This window comes from Salmo salar, chromosome ssa10 (genome assembly GCF_905237065.1).
Source record: "Salmo salar chromosome ssa10, Ssal_v3.1, whole genome shotgun sequence".
Taxonomy (NCBI): Eukaryota; Metazoa; Chordata; class Actinopteri; order Salmoniformes; family Salmonidae; genus Salmo; species Salmo salar.
The window spans coordinates 80,642,674-80,661,129 of NC_059451.1; the positions used below are offsets into that span (position 1 = coordinate 80,642,674).

The window sequence follows — 18,456 nt, forward strand, 5'->3', positions numbered from 1 at the left end:
GGATTGCGATTTCCATTTATTCCATTGCAGTAAACCATTGCCTTTTGACAGACAGGACAGACATACAGAGAGTCAGGCACGCACACACACACAGGGTTTTAACTTACTCTTCAGGACCTCTAGGCTGTCCTGGAAGGCCGCCATGCCAAAACTAAAGAAAAGAAAACATGGAAACATCTTTAATTACACACACTACCTCTCCTTCTATATGTGTCCCTCAGTGTTGCCCAAGGACAGGGTGTGTGTGTCCATGCACATACTCACCCCGCCAGCAGTGGGATACGGCGGCCTGGACAGCCCCTGCAGAGCCATCTTGTTCTGAAAGGCAGTGGCGGAGATGATCTGGGCAGAGGACATGGTGGCCATACTCTGGAGGGCCTTGTCTTTGGCAGCCTGGTCCTGCAGACACACACAGCAGGCCCCAGGGGTCAGACAAACACGCTTTCCACTTTAGTCAGCGACCTGTTTTCCTGGGAACACTTGCCCCACTATGTTAGTTGGGTGGGAAAAGAGGGGCGGAAGGTTGCATCATCCTGTGCTGGTCTGGGAGGCTGGGTGATATTGCAGTCAAGGGCCCTGGAGTCGAAAGTAAGGTTTATAGCCTTGGCAGAGGCCGGGAGGTGTTGACAAGCAGTCTACGTCTTTGCTAGAGGTCAGAGTTGGAGCTGGCCCGGGCATGTCAGAGGGCTAGCGCCATGCTAATGCCAATCAAGCTGGTTCACGGATAAATGCTAACGCTAAGCAGGAGACATGGTGGCTACCAGAAAAGGCAGTCATTCCTGTCTAATGTCTTTGGTAAAGCGTTAATGTTCTGTGCGCGCGTGTCCATGTTGACGTCAGCAGTTTCCAACTCATCTGGAACTACAAACATTGTCAGCCCAACCCTTTAATGCAAGGCCAACCAGCACATTCTTTTTCCCAGAACCGGCCGACACAAAGGCATAGCCGAAATATGGGGAGTACATCTGCTAATGTTCTCAGTTACAAGAAAGACCTATTTAAAAAGGCCTGTCAAAGGCTTGTGACCAATGCTGAGGCCCAGTGGCCGCCGTCCAGGGAGACGGAGAGCTGTGTCACCTGGTGTGTGTGTGTGTACGGACGCGTGCTTGCATGTGCGTGTCTGTGGTGAGAAACGTAAACACGCAAGCGCAGGGGACGGAATGTGTAAGGAAAGTTCTCACCCACCAAACAGGAACACTTTTATTGAAATACTTATGAAATGCCTGGAAGGAACAATACAAACATTAATTTATATCCTGACAAATGCATTTGTTCATATTGTGCACAGCAAGCCTCAGGCCAGGGATGCTGGAGCATATTTAAATTGACTGTGGGGACTTGTAGAGATGCATCATCTGTACTGAGCATTGCATAAAACGCTCATACAAATGAAGGGGGTGCTATTTAATACAACCCACTCTCTCTGTTTCTAATTGTTTGTCTCTCCACATTGTTTTCACTGAAATGTAGGAATGGGAATCCATTAGAAATTCCCTATCGCCATAGTATATTTAGTTATTTTTTTCATGGAATCAAACCTCAAAATGAGAAGAGAATAACATGGGTTAAGGTACAATGAAGACCATAGGAAGCGTTTCTGGTGATCTCAGCTCTGTGGCTTTAAAGGAACAACATCATAGTTACAACCAAGCACCCCCACAGCCTCCCCAACAACCCACCATATTAACTTCACACGTTCAAAACATCAGCATGCTACTCCAAATGACCTGCATAGCTAGTGCTGTAGCAGACAGAATTGGAATGGGTAGAATGGTAGACATTCCCATTGAATGCAAGGTCCCTACAAATGGTATGTGGACTGAGATACATTGGTGAGGAGGATTGGTATTTGAATATCTTGTGTTCTAAACGCAATCGTGAAAGGTTGAATTGCGCCTCCATTTTGGCAGATCCTGCATAATTTAGAAACTGTGATTGGTTTTTCTACACATTCCATTGCAACAGTGAGGGGAAAAAAATATTTGATCCCCTGACGATTTTGTACGTTTGCCCACTGACAAAGAAATGATCAGTCTATAATTTGAATGGTAGGTTTATTTGAAAAGTGAGAGACAGAATAACAAAAAAATCCTGAAAAACGCATGTCAAAAATGTTATAAATTGATTTGCATTTTAATGAGGGAAATAAGTATTTGACCGCCTCTCAATCAGAAAGATTTCTGGCTCCCAGATGTCTTTTATACAGGTAACGAGCTGAGATTAGGAGCACACGCTTAAAGGGAGTGCTCCTAATCTCAGCTTGTTACCTGTATAAAAGACACCTGTCCACAGAAGCAATCAATCAATCAGATTCCAAACTCTCCACCATGGCCCAGACCAAAGAGCTCTCCAAGGATGTCAGGGACAAGATTGTAGACCTACACAAGGCTGGAATAGGCTACAAGACCATCGCCAAGCAGCTTGGTGAGAAGGTGATAACAGTTGGTGCATTATTCGCAAATAGAAGAAACACAAAAGAACTGTCAATCTCCCTCGGCCTGGGGCTCCATGCAAGATCTCACCTCGTGGAGTTGCAATGATAATGCGAACGGTGAGGAATCAGCCCAGAACTACACGGGAGGATCTTGTCAATGATCTCAAGGCAGCTGCGACCATGGTCACCAAGAAAACAATTGGTAACACACTACGCCGTGAAGGACTGAAATCCTGCAGCGCCCGCAATGTCCCCCTGCTCAAGAAAGCACATATACATGCCCGTCTGAAGTTTGCCAATGAACATCTGAATGATTTAGAGGACAACTGGGTGAAAGTGTTGTGGTCAGATGAGACCAAAATGGAGCTCTTTGGCATCAACTCAACTCGCCGTGTTTGGAGGAGGAGGAATGCTGCCTTTGACCCCAAGAACACCATCCCCACCGTCAAACATGGAGGTGGAAACATTATGCTTTGGGGGTGTTTTTCTGCTAAAGGGACAGGACAACTTCACCGCATCAAAGGGTCGATGGACGGGGCCACGTACCGTCAAATCTTGGGTGAGAACCTCCTTCCCTCAGCCAGGGCATTGAAAATGGGTCGTGGATGGGTATTCCAGCATGACAATGACCCAAAACACACGGCCAAGGCAATAAAGGAGTGTCTCAAGAAGAAGCACATTAAGGTCCTGGAGTGGCCTAGCCAGTCTCTAGACCTTAATCCCATTGAAAATCTGTGGAGGGAGCTGAAGGTTCGAGTTGCCAAACGTCAGCCTCGAAACCTTAATGACTTGGAGAAGATCTGCAAAGAGGAGTGAGACAAAATCCCTCCTGAGATGTGTGCAAACCTGGTGGCCAACTACAAGAAATGTCTGACCTCTGATTTCCAACAAGGGTTTTGCCACCAAGTACCAAGTCATGTTTTGCAGAGGGGTCAAATACTTATTTCCCTCATTAAAATGCAAATCATTTTATAACATTTTTGACATGCGTTTTTCTGGATTTTTTTGTTGTTATTCTGTCTCTCACTGTTCAAATAAACCTACCATTAAAATTATAGACTGATCATTTCTTTGTAAGTGGGCAAACGTACAAAATAAGCAAGGGATCAAATACTTTTTTCCCCCTCACTGTATATTGAGCAAACCCATGATGCAGTGCAACAATTGAAGATCCAAAAATGAGGGAGACTCACGTAGCATACCTTGAGCTTCACCTGGATCTCCCGGGCCTTCCGTCGCGCTAGCACCTGGATGTGACTGGACACCTGGAGGAGAGGGAGGGAGATCAGGTCTTTGGTAGATGTGTCCATGTTGATGCCAAAATGTGCGGCAAAACAATAAGATTGATATTCTCATTCTTACGACAGTGCAATGTCATTGTCTTGAAACTTTTAGTACCAACATGGAAAATACAAAGGCTGCACACTGCTGCTCATGCTCCAAGGTGATGTCATAACGTTTCAACCCTTAGGTTAATTCATGGATGCTTGATGAAGACCTACAACTCCTGCAAAAAGTATCTGGATGTGACAATGTTCTTCAGTTTTTTTACTAATTAAGAATGGCATATTTACAAACTGATTTACACTACAAAGGTATGTGGACACCCTTTCAAATGAGTGGATTCAGCTATTTAAGCCACACCCGTTGCTGACAGGTGTATAAAATCGAGCACACAGCCATGCAATCGCCATAGACAAACATTGGCCCGTACTGATGAGCTCAGTGACTTTCGACAGACGTAGCACCGTCATAGGATGCCACCTTAACAACAAGTTAGTTCGTCAACTTTCTGCCCTGCTAGAGATGCCCCGGTCAACTGTAAGTGCCCTTTATTGTGAAGTGGAAATGTCTAGGAGCAACAATGGCTCAGCCGTGAAGTGATGCGAAGTGGCTATACAAGCTCACAGAAAAGGACGACCGAGTGCTGAAGCACGTAGCGTCTGTCCTCGGTTGCGACACTTACTACTGAGTTCCAAACTGCCTCTGGAAGCAACGTCAGCACAAGAACTACTCATGGCTAACTTCATGAAATGGGTTTCCATGGCCGAGCAGCCGCACACAAGCCTAAGATTACCATGCACAATGCCAAGCATTGGCTGGAGTGGTGTAAAGCTCATCGCCTTTGGACTCAGGAGCAGTGGAAACGTGTTCTCTGGAGTGATGAATCACGCTTCACCATTTGCCAGTCCGACAGACAAATCTGGGTTTGGCGGATGCCAGGAGAACGCTACCTGCCCCAATGCATAGTGCCAACTGTAAAGTTTGGTGGATGAGGAATGGGTCGGGCTAGGCCCCTTAGTTACAGTGAAGGGAAATCTTAACGCTACAGCATACAATGACATTCTAGACAATTCTGTGGTTCCAACTTTGTGGCAACAGTATGGTAAAGGCGCTTTCCTGTTTCAGCATGACAATGCCCACATGCACATAAAGAAATGGTTTGTCGAGATTGGTGTGGAAGATCTTGACTGGCCTGCACAGAGCCCTGACCTAAACCCCATCGAACACCTTTAGGATGAATTGGAACGCTGACTGTGAGCCAGGCCTAATCGCCCAACATCAGTGCCCGACCTCACTAATGCTGTTGTGGCTAAATGGAAGTAAGTCACCACAGCAATGTTCCAAAATCTAGTGGAAAGCCTTCTCAGAAGAGTTGAGGCTGTTGTAGCAGCAAAGGGGGGACCAAATCCATATTAATGCCCATGATTTTGGCATAAGATGTTTGACAAGCAGGTGTCCACATACATTGCTAGACACTTCCTCAACTCATTAACCCCAACCCCTCTCCCCCTTTACCCCCATCCCATAAGGGGTCAAAGATGACCCCCCCCTCACTCTCTCTCTCTCCATGTAACGCAACATCAGCCAGTGCCAACCTGTCAGTCAGTCACTCCATATCAAATTCCATGTCCCAGATAGGGTTCCAAATCCCTGCCTCATCCAGCCCTCTACAGCGTCCTCTCTGCTGCAAAGATCCTGTACTTTTTGCTCTCCTAACAAGGTTGGGCTATGCGCTACGTGAGGAAGTGAAGAAACACAGTCATCTGATCCTATAGCATCTGTGCATTGGGCCCCGGCCCACTAAATCACTCAGCAGTAGCCCATTTCAGCGTGAGAAGGGGGCTAGGGCTCGGGGACTGTGCAGGAGCGAAGGCAGCATCATTTCCCTGTCATAGCTGTTCTATTGCTTTCTCTGTGTCTTTGTTTTTTGCCTCTGATTGGAGTAGACCGCTAGGACAGACATGGGGTGGGGGTGTGTTGTGTACGGGGTGCACAGGGCTCGGAACATATAGAGCAGGAGTGGGTTGGTGCTACGTGAAACTCACCTGCTTTCTTGTCCGTGTCTTCCCAGTGCGTAGCTTGATGTACCGTGCTATCAGCTCGTTCCGTCCTGTAAAAGCCAAGACAATATACATTTTTGTTGAATTTCTTTTTTTTAAAATGGCATGAAGAAAATGCAAATAATCCAATATAAAAAAAATTATATTTGTAGATTTGTTTAGATACAAAGCTTGATTTTGGTTTCATAGTGTCATATATGATCCAAAGGTGTTAATCCTAGTTGAACGCAGTTAAATACAACAAGCTGGGTGCCAGTTGATATAAGGTACTGTAGGATGAGGATGTTATAACCGGCAGGAATTACAATGTTTACTGAAGCTAACTCATCCTCAGCAAGCTGGACGTGCCTGGCTGGGCAAATCAGCTGCAGAGGTGGGAGGGGTGTGTGAGTTTGTGTGCTAATGTGTCCGATGTGTGCGTAAGTGTGTGTAAATGAATGTGTTCAGTAAAAGTGTAATTTTGTTTAAGGCCAAGAGTGTGTGTGTGCGCTTGCCCTGGTCCATGTGCCCTGTGGGGCTGTGCTGCTGACAGACAGGTCACAGCGGCTGAGCAGGTGAAGAGGTATAGCAGCCATGCTCAGAACAGACACGCCACGGCCACACCGAGCGCGATGAAGGAGGCCTGGAGAGGCTGCTCGGCAGCTGGTGTGTGTCAATGTTTATGGAATATGCCTTTACGCCTGCAGTAAATCTTGGGCTTGTTTCACCATCAAGGGCGAAGGACTTGTGATCTCATGTGACCTCTTCTTGGCCCTGCACATACATGCACATTTATGGCACGCACAGACACCCACAACGTACACACTTTAACACACTCAGCCAGCCACCCAGCCGTAGAAGGGTCGAGTTTGCGCTACCTCTTAAACACTGTCATTTTTCGTTCTCACACCACATCTTCATGTGAAGTAACACATATCAGTCACGCATCGCAACCTGGAACAACCAGCATAAGACTTTCCTCACATAGTGATGCTTGGGTCAGAAAACCCTGCTCTACGCCGCTGACCAATCAGAACGCCCGGTCAGGTTGAGGAAAGGCAACCCGAACCCTAAGGAGCCCAGAAACGCTGGCAGGCAATAAAAGTGATCAGATTCAGCTTACGTCCCAAATGGCACCCTTTATTCCCTATATAGTGCACCACTTTTGACAAGCCCTGGTCAACAGTAGTGCACTATGTAAGGAATAGGGTGCCATTTGGGACGCACTTTCCGAGTGGAATGCAAAACACGGTTTCTCCAGCCCTCCTCTGAGCCACACTGTTGGGGATAAGGTTCTAGCAGACACCGTTTGTAAGGACATAACTTTCCACTAATCAATCTCTAAAAAGATTCAAGTTTAATTGGGGACTAGTTCACCGCCTTCTGAAAGTAGCAGCTGTATGTATGCACATCCTACCATTCCAGTGTTTAATTGCTATATTGTAATTACTTTGCCACCATGGCCTATTTAAATAAAGGTGAAATATTTGTATTTATTTTTAAATCAGAGGGTATTGCGGTCAATTTTGGCGGTGATGGTTTTCTGTGAAGTGGTGACATGTTCACAAGGAGGAATATTAAGTAGGGCGATGCTAACCTCTTTCACACACACACACACACGAGCGCTTACATGCAAACACAGACAGAGCAGTAGGGCTCCCTTTGTGTCAGGTTTTTGTGGATTTAAACCCTTCGCTCAGTCTCCGTCTGCCTCCACACAAGGCCCAGTCACGGCACTCATTCACCCTCAATCTTATTTTAATTTCTGGGCTGGAATTGCTCAAGCGTTCAGTGTTTATATCGGAAGGTGCACTCGCGCGCCGATCGTTTAAGCACCTGAATTCATATTTCTTTAATCCCTTTGGATGAAAAACGTGTTCCACATTTCTTGTGCACTTTGCAGACGCTGACGGAAGGCGAATACTTTTTGTGAGGTCACTGAGGTAAACTCCTGGATTCCGTAGAGATGTTTTGTCAGGCGACGGACTACAAGGTGTAAGGGTGAAGGCAGAGAGCTCTCTTATTTCATGACCTCAAATGAACAAGGCAACTTTAATATCAATTCCCATTATTCTGTTACTCTAGATACCACTAGTAGTTAATCATTTAGAAAGCACATTGTTAGGAAAAGTACATGTAGGCTACGTAAAAAGTAACAAAAATGTGAGTACAGTATACTTCACATGTACTTGAGGAAACCACTACATTATGTTCCATCTAACTTTGTAAGTGCTGTGTTACAAAAAAACTTCCAGAAAATACGTAGTTTTTTTAAAAGTTTATTTGTAATCTTAACTATTGATCTCTTCCATTCATTGACAGTGGAATCTTGATTTTCAGCATCGTGCTTATAAAATAATTTGAGCCATGATTCAGCATTATGCTTACATACTGTCATACACAGCACCCTCCCAGTCCATTCAAAATTAGCATACTGTATTTGTGACCATTACACCAAGTCATTAATGAGCTGTTAAGAGGCTGGTCTTTAGGTGTTTATATCAGATGTCCCTGCCACTCCTACAAATGGACGGGTGGTACGATTAAAAAAAATATTCCGACAAGTGCGAGATCACAGATCAGAGGAGGAGTCGGTCAGTCACACAATGATGTCATCGTGACCGTGTCCACTGGGAGCGGTCCAGAGAGGGTGACAGACAGAGACAGAACCTGACCCCGGTCAACTCCGTGCAGTGCAGGCACAGCATGTCCTTAACCACTGGTCCAAGGCCAGTTTGAAATGTGTAGGTTGCTCTCATTGTTTAAGGATAAAGAGTCAGGGACTGGGATCAGGTCAAAGGACCCTGTGTTAGTTCTCAAGAGCAGTCAGTGACCGACCACAACAACAATACTCTACTCGTCCGACTCTGGGACCATCTGGGAGAGTTGGTCTCCCCCTACCGCCCCCCTCCAGTTCTGTTTGTTGGGGTCAGGGAAAAGTCAGAGGGGGTTAGCGGTGGTTGCAGACTGTGTAGCCCTCCCCTCCCTGTCATACATATATATGCCTCCTCTCAGAAGGATGGGTTCCTCTCTGGCCCTAAACGGCCTACCCTACCCTCTGACCTCTATCCTCCCGAGCATTCCTCACATACCAACACACTGCCTGCTGCAGCACCGGCCCTGCATCTGTTCTCTTTGCTGCTGCCTGCCTCAGGGAGGCTTACTGGGTTGGGTGTGTGTGTATATGTGTGTACACACCCTTTAACCCTTTTGCAAAAGCATTCACACCCTCATGACCCTGCCTAGAAGGACAGCGACTCACACCTTAGCACATAGCCCAGCCCCCCCCAGACGACAACAGAGGACTCAGCTTCTTACATTTACTCTCTATTCTGCAGTGGCAATCGATGGGCACGATAGGAGGCCAAATATGCCAGCCAGGGAAAGCGCACACACAGCGAGCCCCTCTCTGAACACACATCTTCCAGCCATACGGCTTCCGCCAGCACATGTGCCTCTGTAGGCGAGAATTTAAAAAATATTAATAATCACATTTAGGCCGCAGGAATGTGTTGGCAGGGTACAATTTCCCCTCCGATAGGATAGTGAGTTGAGCAGCGTGGAGACTCCTGGCGAACAGGCCCGTCTCTAAAGCCACTCGGCTATTTCACCCCTCTCTCAGGGACACTGTCTAATACCGTGCCGTCCCTGTAAAGACTTAAGAGATTTAAAAAAGGTACGTCCACATAGCATTGCGATTCATTCAGAGGCGTTACCATGGTAGCAGCGGTAGCTGACTTTTTACCGTCAGTTTCATTTGAATTAAGTGAATCCTGGCCATACAGTATGTATCTCTACACTGGCTACATAATATTCTCCCCGTCTCCTCTCGTGTGAATACTTTTAGTACCTAATCACTGATTTACCACCATTGGATAGGTGCAAGGGCAAGGGATTTCAATACGTAGCTTTTATCTTTCTATACAGTCATGCTAGATCTTGGATTACGTTTATGGGAGCGAGCGCTCGATCAGGGCCCTATAATGAGATGCATGGAGCCAAGCAGACAGCCATGTCTGAAGGCACCTTAGCAGAAAGGCAGTGATGGTTCCTCAATGTCGCTGAGGGGATCCTATCACAAGTGAGAGTGAAGGTCAAGACAGGGGCTAGGGTTACAGCCAGGGTCCAGTTCAGACTCCGGATCCTCCCATGTGAGGGCTGTCCCCTCTAGCACCACACACACCCCACTACCCAGCAACCCCCTGACCTGGCCATACTCTCTCTGGAGACAGTGACCCCACTGCCCTAGTACACATTGTGGAGACTCAGCAATGATATGATGACCGTACAGAGAACTCGGTCCTCTCAGCGGCAAAGACTAAGAAACATAACACACAAGCACTTTCTCAAAAGGCTACTGGCCACACAGCCTTCGGTCAGTGAATCTCTCACTTGACTGGGAAAGTTGGGACCTAGGTGAGGAGGAGAACCATTTATTTCCATTGGGCCTTTCCTCTACATCATGTACTTTATTAACGAGGGTTGAGCTGACAGGAAAAACTGCTGCCCTCTGCTTGCAGGGCACTTTGACTTTGTACACAAGACAGACAAACATGTCAACATGTTTATCGGCAATAAAACCCTTGTAATGAAGGACAGGGAAAACAGATTTTCACTATAGGTGTCAGAGGGAGAGCAGGTGTGAAAGACTGAACAAAATATGATAATGTCAGTTATTTCTGCATTAGGAATAAGAATAGACACATTTTTTGATTATGTAAATAATAAAAAGGGATTACAAGAAGAGTTATGGCTGATAATCCAATCACTGTGAATAAACAGCCAACATAATCACATTTACAAAGTCATTTTTCTCTCCATATACGGCCTATATGGGTATCCTATACCTCGGGACAAAGCACTTATCCAACCGTCCCTCCCTCCTCCCTTAACACACATCATTTGTCATCCCGGAGCTGAAAAGCCATTCTACCCGGTGGATCCCCCGTTACTTTACACACCGGCCTAAGACCAATGGGGCCTAGCACAACAGGGACCCATGGAAGATAGGACATGTTTTCATTGGCAATGCATGTCGAATGACTGACCGCCGCACAAAAAAAACACAAAAGAGCTACTAACTTGAATGTGTAATCGGCACGACGGCCAGCGCTATGCAGGCTATTACCAGAACAATCCCATGAATGCATGAGGAAATATGGGACAAAAACATTCTTCTCCGATATAAGAATTTACAAAGGATTGAAGAGGATTCACACACACACACAATACAATTAACGGTTCGCCATCTTAGTATGGCATTGTTGCCTCTGAAATGAACATCAGTCTGTGTTGTAGAGAGGAAATCAAACACACACTCTAAATTCCTGATTTCTCCCTACAGGAACCTTGTAACATCTTAAAATAGACATTTTCATAGGCTGCATTAAGTGAGAGGAAAACCTAACAATTTCCTTATGTCAAAACCTCAACATGAGAATGAGAGTCACATAGCTTTAGGTTGAAATTAGTAGAGTTGTAGCAAAGAGTCAAAAGGGCTGTCGATGACCCTGACAGAGCTGGAGGGAGGGAAGCTTTAGCTGTTTAGGGGCTGATGGGGTGTAAGGGGGGGGGAGGGCTACGAGCTTAGTTTTGTCTCTTTTCTCATGTTGTAAATCTGGGCTGGCCGCGAGGCTGGGGTGAACTTGGGGAGCAGCTGGAGGTTAGCTGAAAGGCAGCCAGACTCACTGACAGACTGACGGACAGACCCGGAGGGAGGGGGGGCGACTCTGGCAGGGCCTACGGTGTGTGTGTTTGTGTGTGCGAGATGTGGAAGGGGGATAGAGTGCATGAGGGGCTGGTAAATCACAGAAATAGCAGGGAACAGAGGGAGGCATAAAGACACCAGGGACAGGTGCAGAGCACCCCACAAGACACCGCCACTACCTTGGTGTTTATTTGTTCCCCCCTCCAGGCGCTCAAAGGGTAAACGTCTATTCGGGTATAGGGTTACAGCGGCGCTGACTTGAACTCCGGCTCCAAACGCATACCATTCTTAACGGGCCATCGTACTCCCTGGTGCACATCACCCGCCCCTGACCCCCGTGGGGAGGAAGGGGTACCTCAGCACCCCCCCTCCCAGCCCTCAACACCCTTCCCCTCTTTTCCCCCCATACACAGAATGTGACACCTGCCCCGTCTCCTCCGCCCCCATTATTGCAGGCTTTATAAGGGTTTAGAGTTGATCAAGGGACGGCTGTGACCTCACCGGACCTAGCTAGCCTAGCGTGTGGCTAATGACTAATTGCTAGAGGAGTTGGCGCTGTGACGGGCCATGGCAGACCGCATATGATAAGCACACAACCACCCATTCTGTTTGGGCCCCTCGATTTTCCACCACCGGGGGTCCGGATTAGCTATCAAATAGTCAAGCAGACGAGCTGTCAGCTAGCCATATGTTACCAGACGTCTATCAGCTAGCCATATGTTACCAGACGTCTATCAGCTAGCCATATGTTACCAGACGTCTATCAGCTAGCCATATGTTACCAGACGTCTATCAGCTAGCCATATGTTACCAGACGTCTATCAGCTAGCCATATGTTATCAGACGTCTATCAGCAAGACAGTGTGACCTATAGACCCTTCAGAATGTCATACAGTGACTATGAGCACTCTATACTATTAGCATACTATGGTAGACAATACAATCCATTGTGTACAAAACACTTACCTAAATATGACCTCATCAAGACATACACTGAGTACACAAAACATTAGGAACACCTTCCTAATATTGAGTTGCACCCCCTTTTGCCCTCGGAACAATAAGGGATTATAGCTTTCACCTGGATTCGCCTGGTCAGTCGGTCATGGAAAGGGCAGGTGTTCCACACTCCATGTATAACTTCTCAATTTTTGTTCTTCACTTTTCATTGGACTACAACACTTAAAAGCCAATGACATAACATAGGTAGGAAGGCCAATGTGCAATGAAGTAATGCTATACAGTATACTGTACCTATGACTGGTAATGAGATATGGCCAAACCAATTCCTCGCTACATAGTTACGTAATTAAACACTAGAAAAGTACAGGAATGTCAGAGAGAGTGAAGTTAAGCAGATCCTGTGAAGTATCAATCAATTAGAATGTGAGCAGCAACATGGAGAGGAGAGTGGCACACATCAAATCGTGCCATCACACGCTACTCAGCCACGTGGACGGAGGGAAAGGGTATTTTATTAGGATCCCCATTAGCGGCTGTGAAATCAGCAGATACTCTTCCTGGGGTCCACACAAAACATGAAATAATACAGAACATTAATAGACAAGAACAGCAAGGACAGAACTACATTTAAAAACAGGGACAGCTGTGTGATGTGAAGAGCGCTCTGAAACATGAAGATGGTGTGTACGTGTCTATTTGTACATAAAGGTTGCACAAATATGTGAGGGACAGCGCAACATACAAATATCACCAGAAAAAAAGGGAATATCTTGCACATCAAGGGACAGCGCCTGAGAGCGTGTGTCCATATAAGAGCGAGGGGACGGCAGAGCCATCACATAACACCGGGGAATAGATGGAAAAGGGTTGGGCGTACCGTACATCTTTCCCTCATCGGAGAGGATGATCTTCCTGCGTCCGCAGGGCGGGTAGATGGCCAGGGCCTCCTGGAAGCTCTGCTCGATGTCGGGGCTCCACACGCCCTCCGCATCGTTCTCCAGAGGCTTGTCCAGAGGCTCGTTCAGCTCCTCACTGGTGCCCCCAGGGGAGGGGGCCGGCACCCACTCCGCAGACGTGGTGGGGGGCCGGGAGGACCACAGGACAGGGCTGGGAGGAGCAGGGGGTAGAGGGTGCGTTCCAAGGGCCGAGGACAAGACAGGACAAGGCGATCCTGAGGAAGCAAAAGACACAATATTTAGGTAAGGGGAGGTTGAGTCAAGGAGTGCTGGCTTGGAGAATGTTAGACCACGAACATAGGAAAGCAATACCCATTGTAAAAAAAAAAAATGAAGTACCATATTATGCACTTGTCAGGATAACAAGGATTGGTTTCAAATATTGATTATGCTGCTAAGCATTCGGTACTTTGAAATGTCTTGGGGTCCATAGTACTAGTCTGTGACTACATATGGTCAGCTATTCAACATCTTGCCAGATCTCCCTCAAGAAGTTCAAACATCAAGAAATGAAGACGAAACTAAAACCACAAAACAATACTCAGGTCCTTTGACGTCCGCCCAAGGAGGCGCTCCATCTAGAAAAGTGATAGTTACGTCAAGAGTGCAGTCATAATGAAGAGCGGTGTGTGTGCGTAGGCTATAAGATCTTGGACCACATCACTGGGGAGTCGCTAATCCTACTTGGAAAAAGCACCTCGGATCAGAAATGTAATTATGGAGGCATGAAAACAAACAGCATGGCACCTAGAGACAGAGGGTGGAGGAGTCACTAAGCCAACAGATTGGGAAACACATTCAACTGAGATCCCCACCACACCGCCATTGATAGAGAAAGACTTGGGCAGACACATCAAGGAGATCATGTCAGGGTTGTTTTAAGTCTATCATCTCTCTCCGTCTAGTCAAATTACACTTTAACACTCAAGCCTTTAACACTCAAGCCATGTACAGTACCAATCACATGACTAGGGTGGGCCAGGAGTTTTTGCTGACCATGTGACCTGAATACATCATTAGGTTTCTCAGTAATGCATAATTAGGACCTGGAGTTTTTCCTGCTCGGGTCACTGGGTGAGGCCTGTCTCGATCGTTGTTTGTTTTCCTCGAGGCAAATATGGGCTGCCAATTGAGGGGGGGGGGTGAAAAGTGGGACAGGAGGGAAGGGGTGGTCCTGATGAGTCACAGGGTGTCACGTCTGAGTGAGGAACAATCTCTTCCTCTGAGCCTCCCGACGTTCCAATGGGCTTCCTGTAAATGAGCTGGCCAGTTAACCCTGCTCACACACACATGCACCTAACAACACTGTGAAACAATGGAGGAGGGCAAACTTACACTGTAGAATCCCTTTCTTTGCTCTGGTGGTAAACCTTAGTAACTTTTTAAATGAGGGGTCTATGGTGAAATGGTCACTGTTGTGCTCAAAGAGAGTACATTTAATTGCTTTGCTTACAGAGTAACCAACTGTAATTAAAATGTTATAGTGCAACACTGATGAAGTAAGAGAAAGTTAAGTGTAGAGAGCTGTGGGGCATAAACCATTAATGCTGGTTAGGTTCCTCAGCCAAAGTGTCCAACAGGGTTAATTGACGTAAGCCCCTTAAAATCAGGTGGCCCCTTCCAGTTCTCCATCTCGGCCCCTCTCCCCTGGGCCCACTCAAATGGGATAATCTCCCAGCTGATGCTGCGCTCAGGGGGCACACAGGAAGCAGGTGTGTACTTCTCAGAAATGCACACACAAAAGTATGGAACAAATCCGATATGCACTCGTAAAGACGCACACTCACAAATATACCCTGACACTTTCACTTCAGATACCAGAAATACACATAGGACTACACCACACACACACACCCACCTATACAAACTATGCAGCGTTGCCCACTCCCTCGCCACCCTTCGACCCCCAGTCATAAGAGGGAACAGCTGCATCAGTTTCGACTTGCCCCTGGCACAGTGCTCACGGCCTACTCAGTGTGTTGTGGGGTGGGTAGGACTGCAAGGGGCGTCAACGCCAGAGAGGGTTAGGGGTGAAGGGGGACAGGAGAGACGGGGGTGCTCCACTGGACAGTCTCCTCTAATCGGGACCAGAATGTAATTCTCGGAAACATACCCTCATAAAACGCCTGATCCTAGAAGACCATAGCTGTGTCCTAAATGACAATATATTCCCTATCTAGTGCACTACTTTTGACCAAAGTCCTATGGTTCCACTATATAGGGAATAGATTGCAATTTGGGACACAGCCATGGTCTTCTAGGATCAGGCATTGGCCTGGGTGGGGAGAGAAAGGAACATATTTGATTGGCATGTTTTGTGCGGTGTCCCACTGTGTTGCCCTGTCAGGAGCAGATCAACTCAGCTCTCTGAGCACACACAAACAAACACACTGCCTAATTACATGTAACATCCTGTGCCAATGCCACTAACGCTTCCATACACCTCGACTAGCCCCACATCAAAACCGATCATGAAAATCCCACAGTATATTCAAGTCATTCCTCACAATAACCACAGGATTACAGGGTCAAGACGGAGTTCAATCCAAGGTTATCCCTACAGAGAGATCCATCAAACATGTGCACTAAAACAGCCCAATGACTTGTTGGACATATGTATGTGGAGACTAGAGAGGAGGATTGTTGGCAGACGTGGGTTGTTGGGGCTTGGAGGCCAGGGGGTTTCTTTGTTCTGTAGGGCTCATATCTAAGGCATTATTCTGCTTTCTCGTGTGAGTGGAGGAGGAATGCTCGCTATGTGGGATGAGCACACTGAAGTCTCCTCAGCACAAGGACAGTCTCAGGGCAGCGCAATATACACATGCTCACTCACACACACAGGCATACAAAGGCAAAAGAGACGCAAACACCAATACACACAGCTTATGAGTTTTTATAAATTGCAGAGACCTGATGATATGGACACACAGACAGAGACAGAATGACAAGTTAGCAATCCATCATTATTAGGCTACAGTATGTACATTAAAAACAGACTAGGGTAGTGAACTCAGAGACCCCAAGACAGAAAAACAAAAAGTGAGAAAGGATGGATTACATGAATAACCCTTGGCTGTCATACAGTAGTTTTAAGAGAGTGCCCTAACAGGGGTGTGCTTGCCCCCTACCTCTCCAAGGCCCTGGCCCATTCCACCTGTTGACCCGGGGGAGGGATGGATGGACTCTCACACACACACTAACCCTGCTCTGGGACCCAGACCAAAAATACTCCCTCACACAGCCTGTCAGCACCACCATGACTAGACTCTACACAATTTATCCACTCCACTACAAAACCAAACCCTGTGTGTGTGCTGATCGGTCATCACTGGCTACACACAGCGCACACAATATGCCAGGTAGCAGTGGTTGGATTTGGGGACTCAAAAACAGCACACCAAGTACACGACATCATAAACAAAGCGAAAATAAAATTGCTTGAAAATGTGGACGTTTTAAAACTATATAAAACGTATGCCTGATAATTGAATTTAGCTTGGGCACAGACAACACAGTAAACCACATTTTGTTGACTTAACAGGCATTCTGTAAATGTATGGTATGTGGACTTTTCACACATTATATTAACATGTAAGATCATGGGAACTACTTTCATGGGCATATAACAAATATGAATAATCATAGTCACATAATACACATGTAATTGTTTTCATTTCTCTCTAGATATAGTTATTGAAGATATAGCTCAAGTGCTAAATTAGTATTAATAGCTGTAGTTATTGGAAGTAATTCAGAGTAATAGTTATTAATAGTAGACTGGTATTTTTATTTTATTATTTGGCACAACAACAAACAAACAAAAAAATCACTCATTTCTATTATTTCGGAAACATTCTCAGATTTTCTGACAACTGACATTCTCAAATGAGGCAACTGAAATATCTATTTTGTAAACATATCTTTTCATTTTATAATTTCAGTAGCCCATCACCCACCGGTGCCCTAACGTTTAACTGCGCGCTATGACGTTTAGTTTCCTTTAAAAAGTTCCGTCCGAAACGCAGGAAGTACAGTGCAGGGATACAAATTTAGAAATTCGACAACAACAAAAAAAAATGTCAGAAATGTAAAGAATTTGTACCTCAAACAGCGTTTTATAAACAATGTAACCGGCAGACAACTGTACTACGGCTACAGCTGACCAGTCTAACTCCGATACAGAAAGTTTGGTAACAACTTGAGAGGCATTGGTTTATGAAAGAAAACAGATGTTCACCTCACAATGCAAAGAGACAGAAACATGTTGTAAACGTACCTGTTGAAAGTCAAGCAACAGACAACACCGCTGGGTCAAACAGGCAAGTGGAATTTCTGGGGTCAGATTTCTGTGAAGAAATGTATTTAAATTGGTCGCCCCTTTCCTGAGTCGTTTGAAGCGCGAAGAGGGCTGGAATGTCAGGAATTAGCTGTGGTATGACATGAAGCCTGGAAGGGAGAGAAAAAGACGAGGGGAAATAGGGAGGCAGGACCGACCGGTCAACACGTAACGAGGGAGGGGGATTCGAGGGGACGGCGCACCGAAAAGGAAAAGAAAGCCAGCCTTGGTAAGGGGGAAAAAGGAAATCACAAAGAAAAGAGGTCGGGGACAGTCATTGCCTCTTTACAGAGGGACAAACACACAAAGGGACAAAGCTATTACGAAACCTTATCAGCCCTCATCGAATTATCTGAAGTTGTGAAATAACCCTATAATGAAGATACAAAATCTTTGTTTATTGGACACTATTCAAGTAATACATTTGATAATATAAATTACTATTTATATTAGGTTAACTATAAATAGGCTAACTATACAATTTAAAAAACGTGTAATGCTCTTTGGCAAAATATGTTGATATATTTCGTTCATAATAATGATTTTTCGTTCGATATCGATGGTCATTTATGTATAGCAAACGAGGAAAATGGATTGTGCTATTCATCTTTAAGGAAACCATAATAAATCGAGCACTGGTAGAGTGGAGTCTGAACAACTGGAGCGTCAGTACTGAATGAAATGGGTAATAGCGAGAGCCCTCCAGTGGATAATGTAGAAAATGACTTAAATTAAGG

The 18,456-nt window shown here is 46.0% G+C and overlaps 1 protein-coding gene across 2 annotated transcripts in view; it reads right to left on the reverse strand.

Moving 5' to 3' along the window:
- Positions 1-18,369, reverse strand: part of LOC106560986 (transcriptional enhancer factor TEF-3) — a 32,661-nt gene extending 14,292 nt beyond the window's left edge. The window contains exons 1-6 of one of the 2 annotated variants that reach the window (XM_045688130.1): positions 17,660-18,369; positions 13,305-13,598; positions 5,764-5,828; positions 3,637-3,699; positions 265-399; positions 108-151 (exon numbers count right to left, since the gene is read on the reverse strand). In XM_045688130.1, coding sequence (XP_045544086.1) covers positions 108-151; positions 265-399; positions 3,637-3,699; positions 5,764-5,828; positions 13,305-13,311 — 314 coding nt within the window. In that variant the 5' untranslated portion in view covers positions 13,312-13,598; positions 17,660-18,369. Of the gene's footprint in view, positions 1-107; positions 152-264; positions 400-3,627; positions 3,700-5,763; positions 5,829-13,304; positions 13,599-17,659 lie in introns of both variants that reach the window. The other variant, XM_014124497.2, reaches the window with a different exon arrangement.
- Between the last annotated feature and the right edge of the window lie 87 nt (positions 18,370-18,456).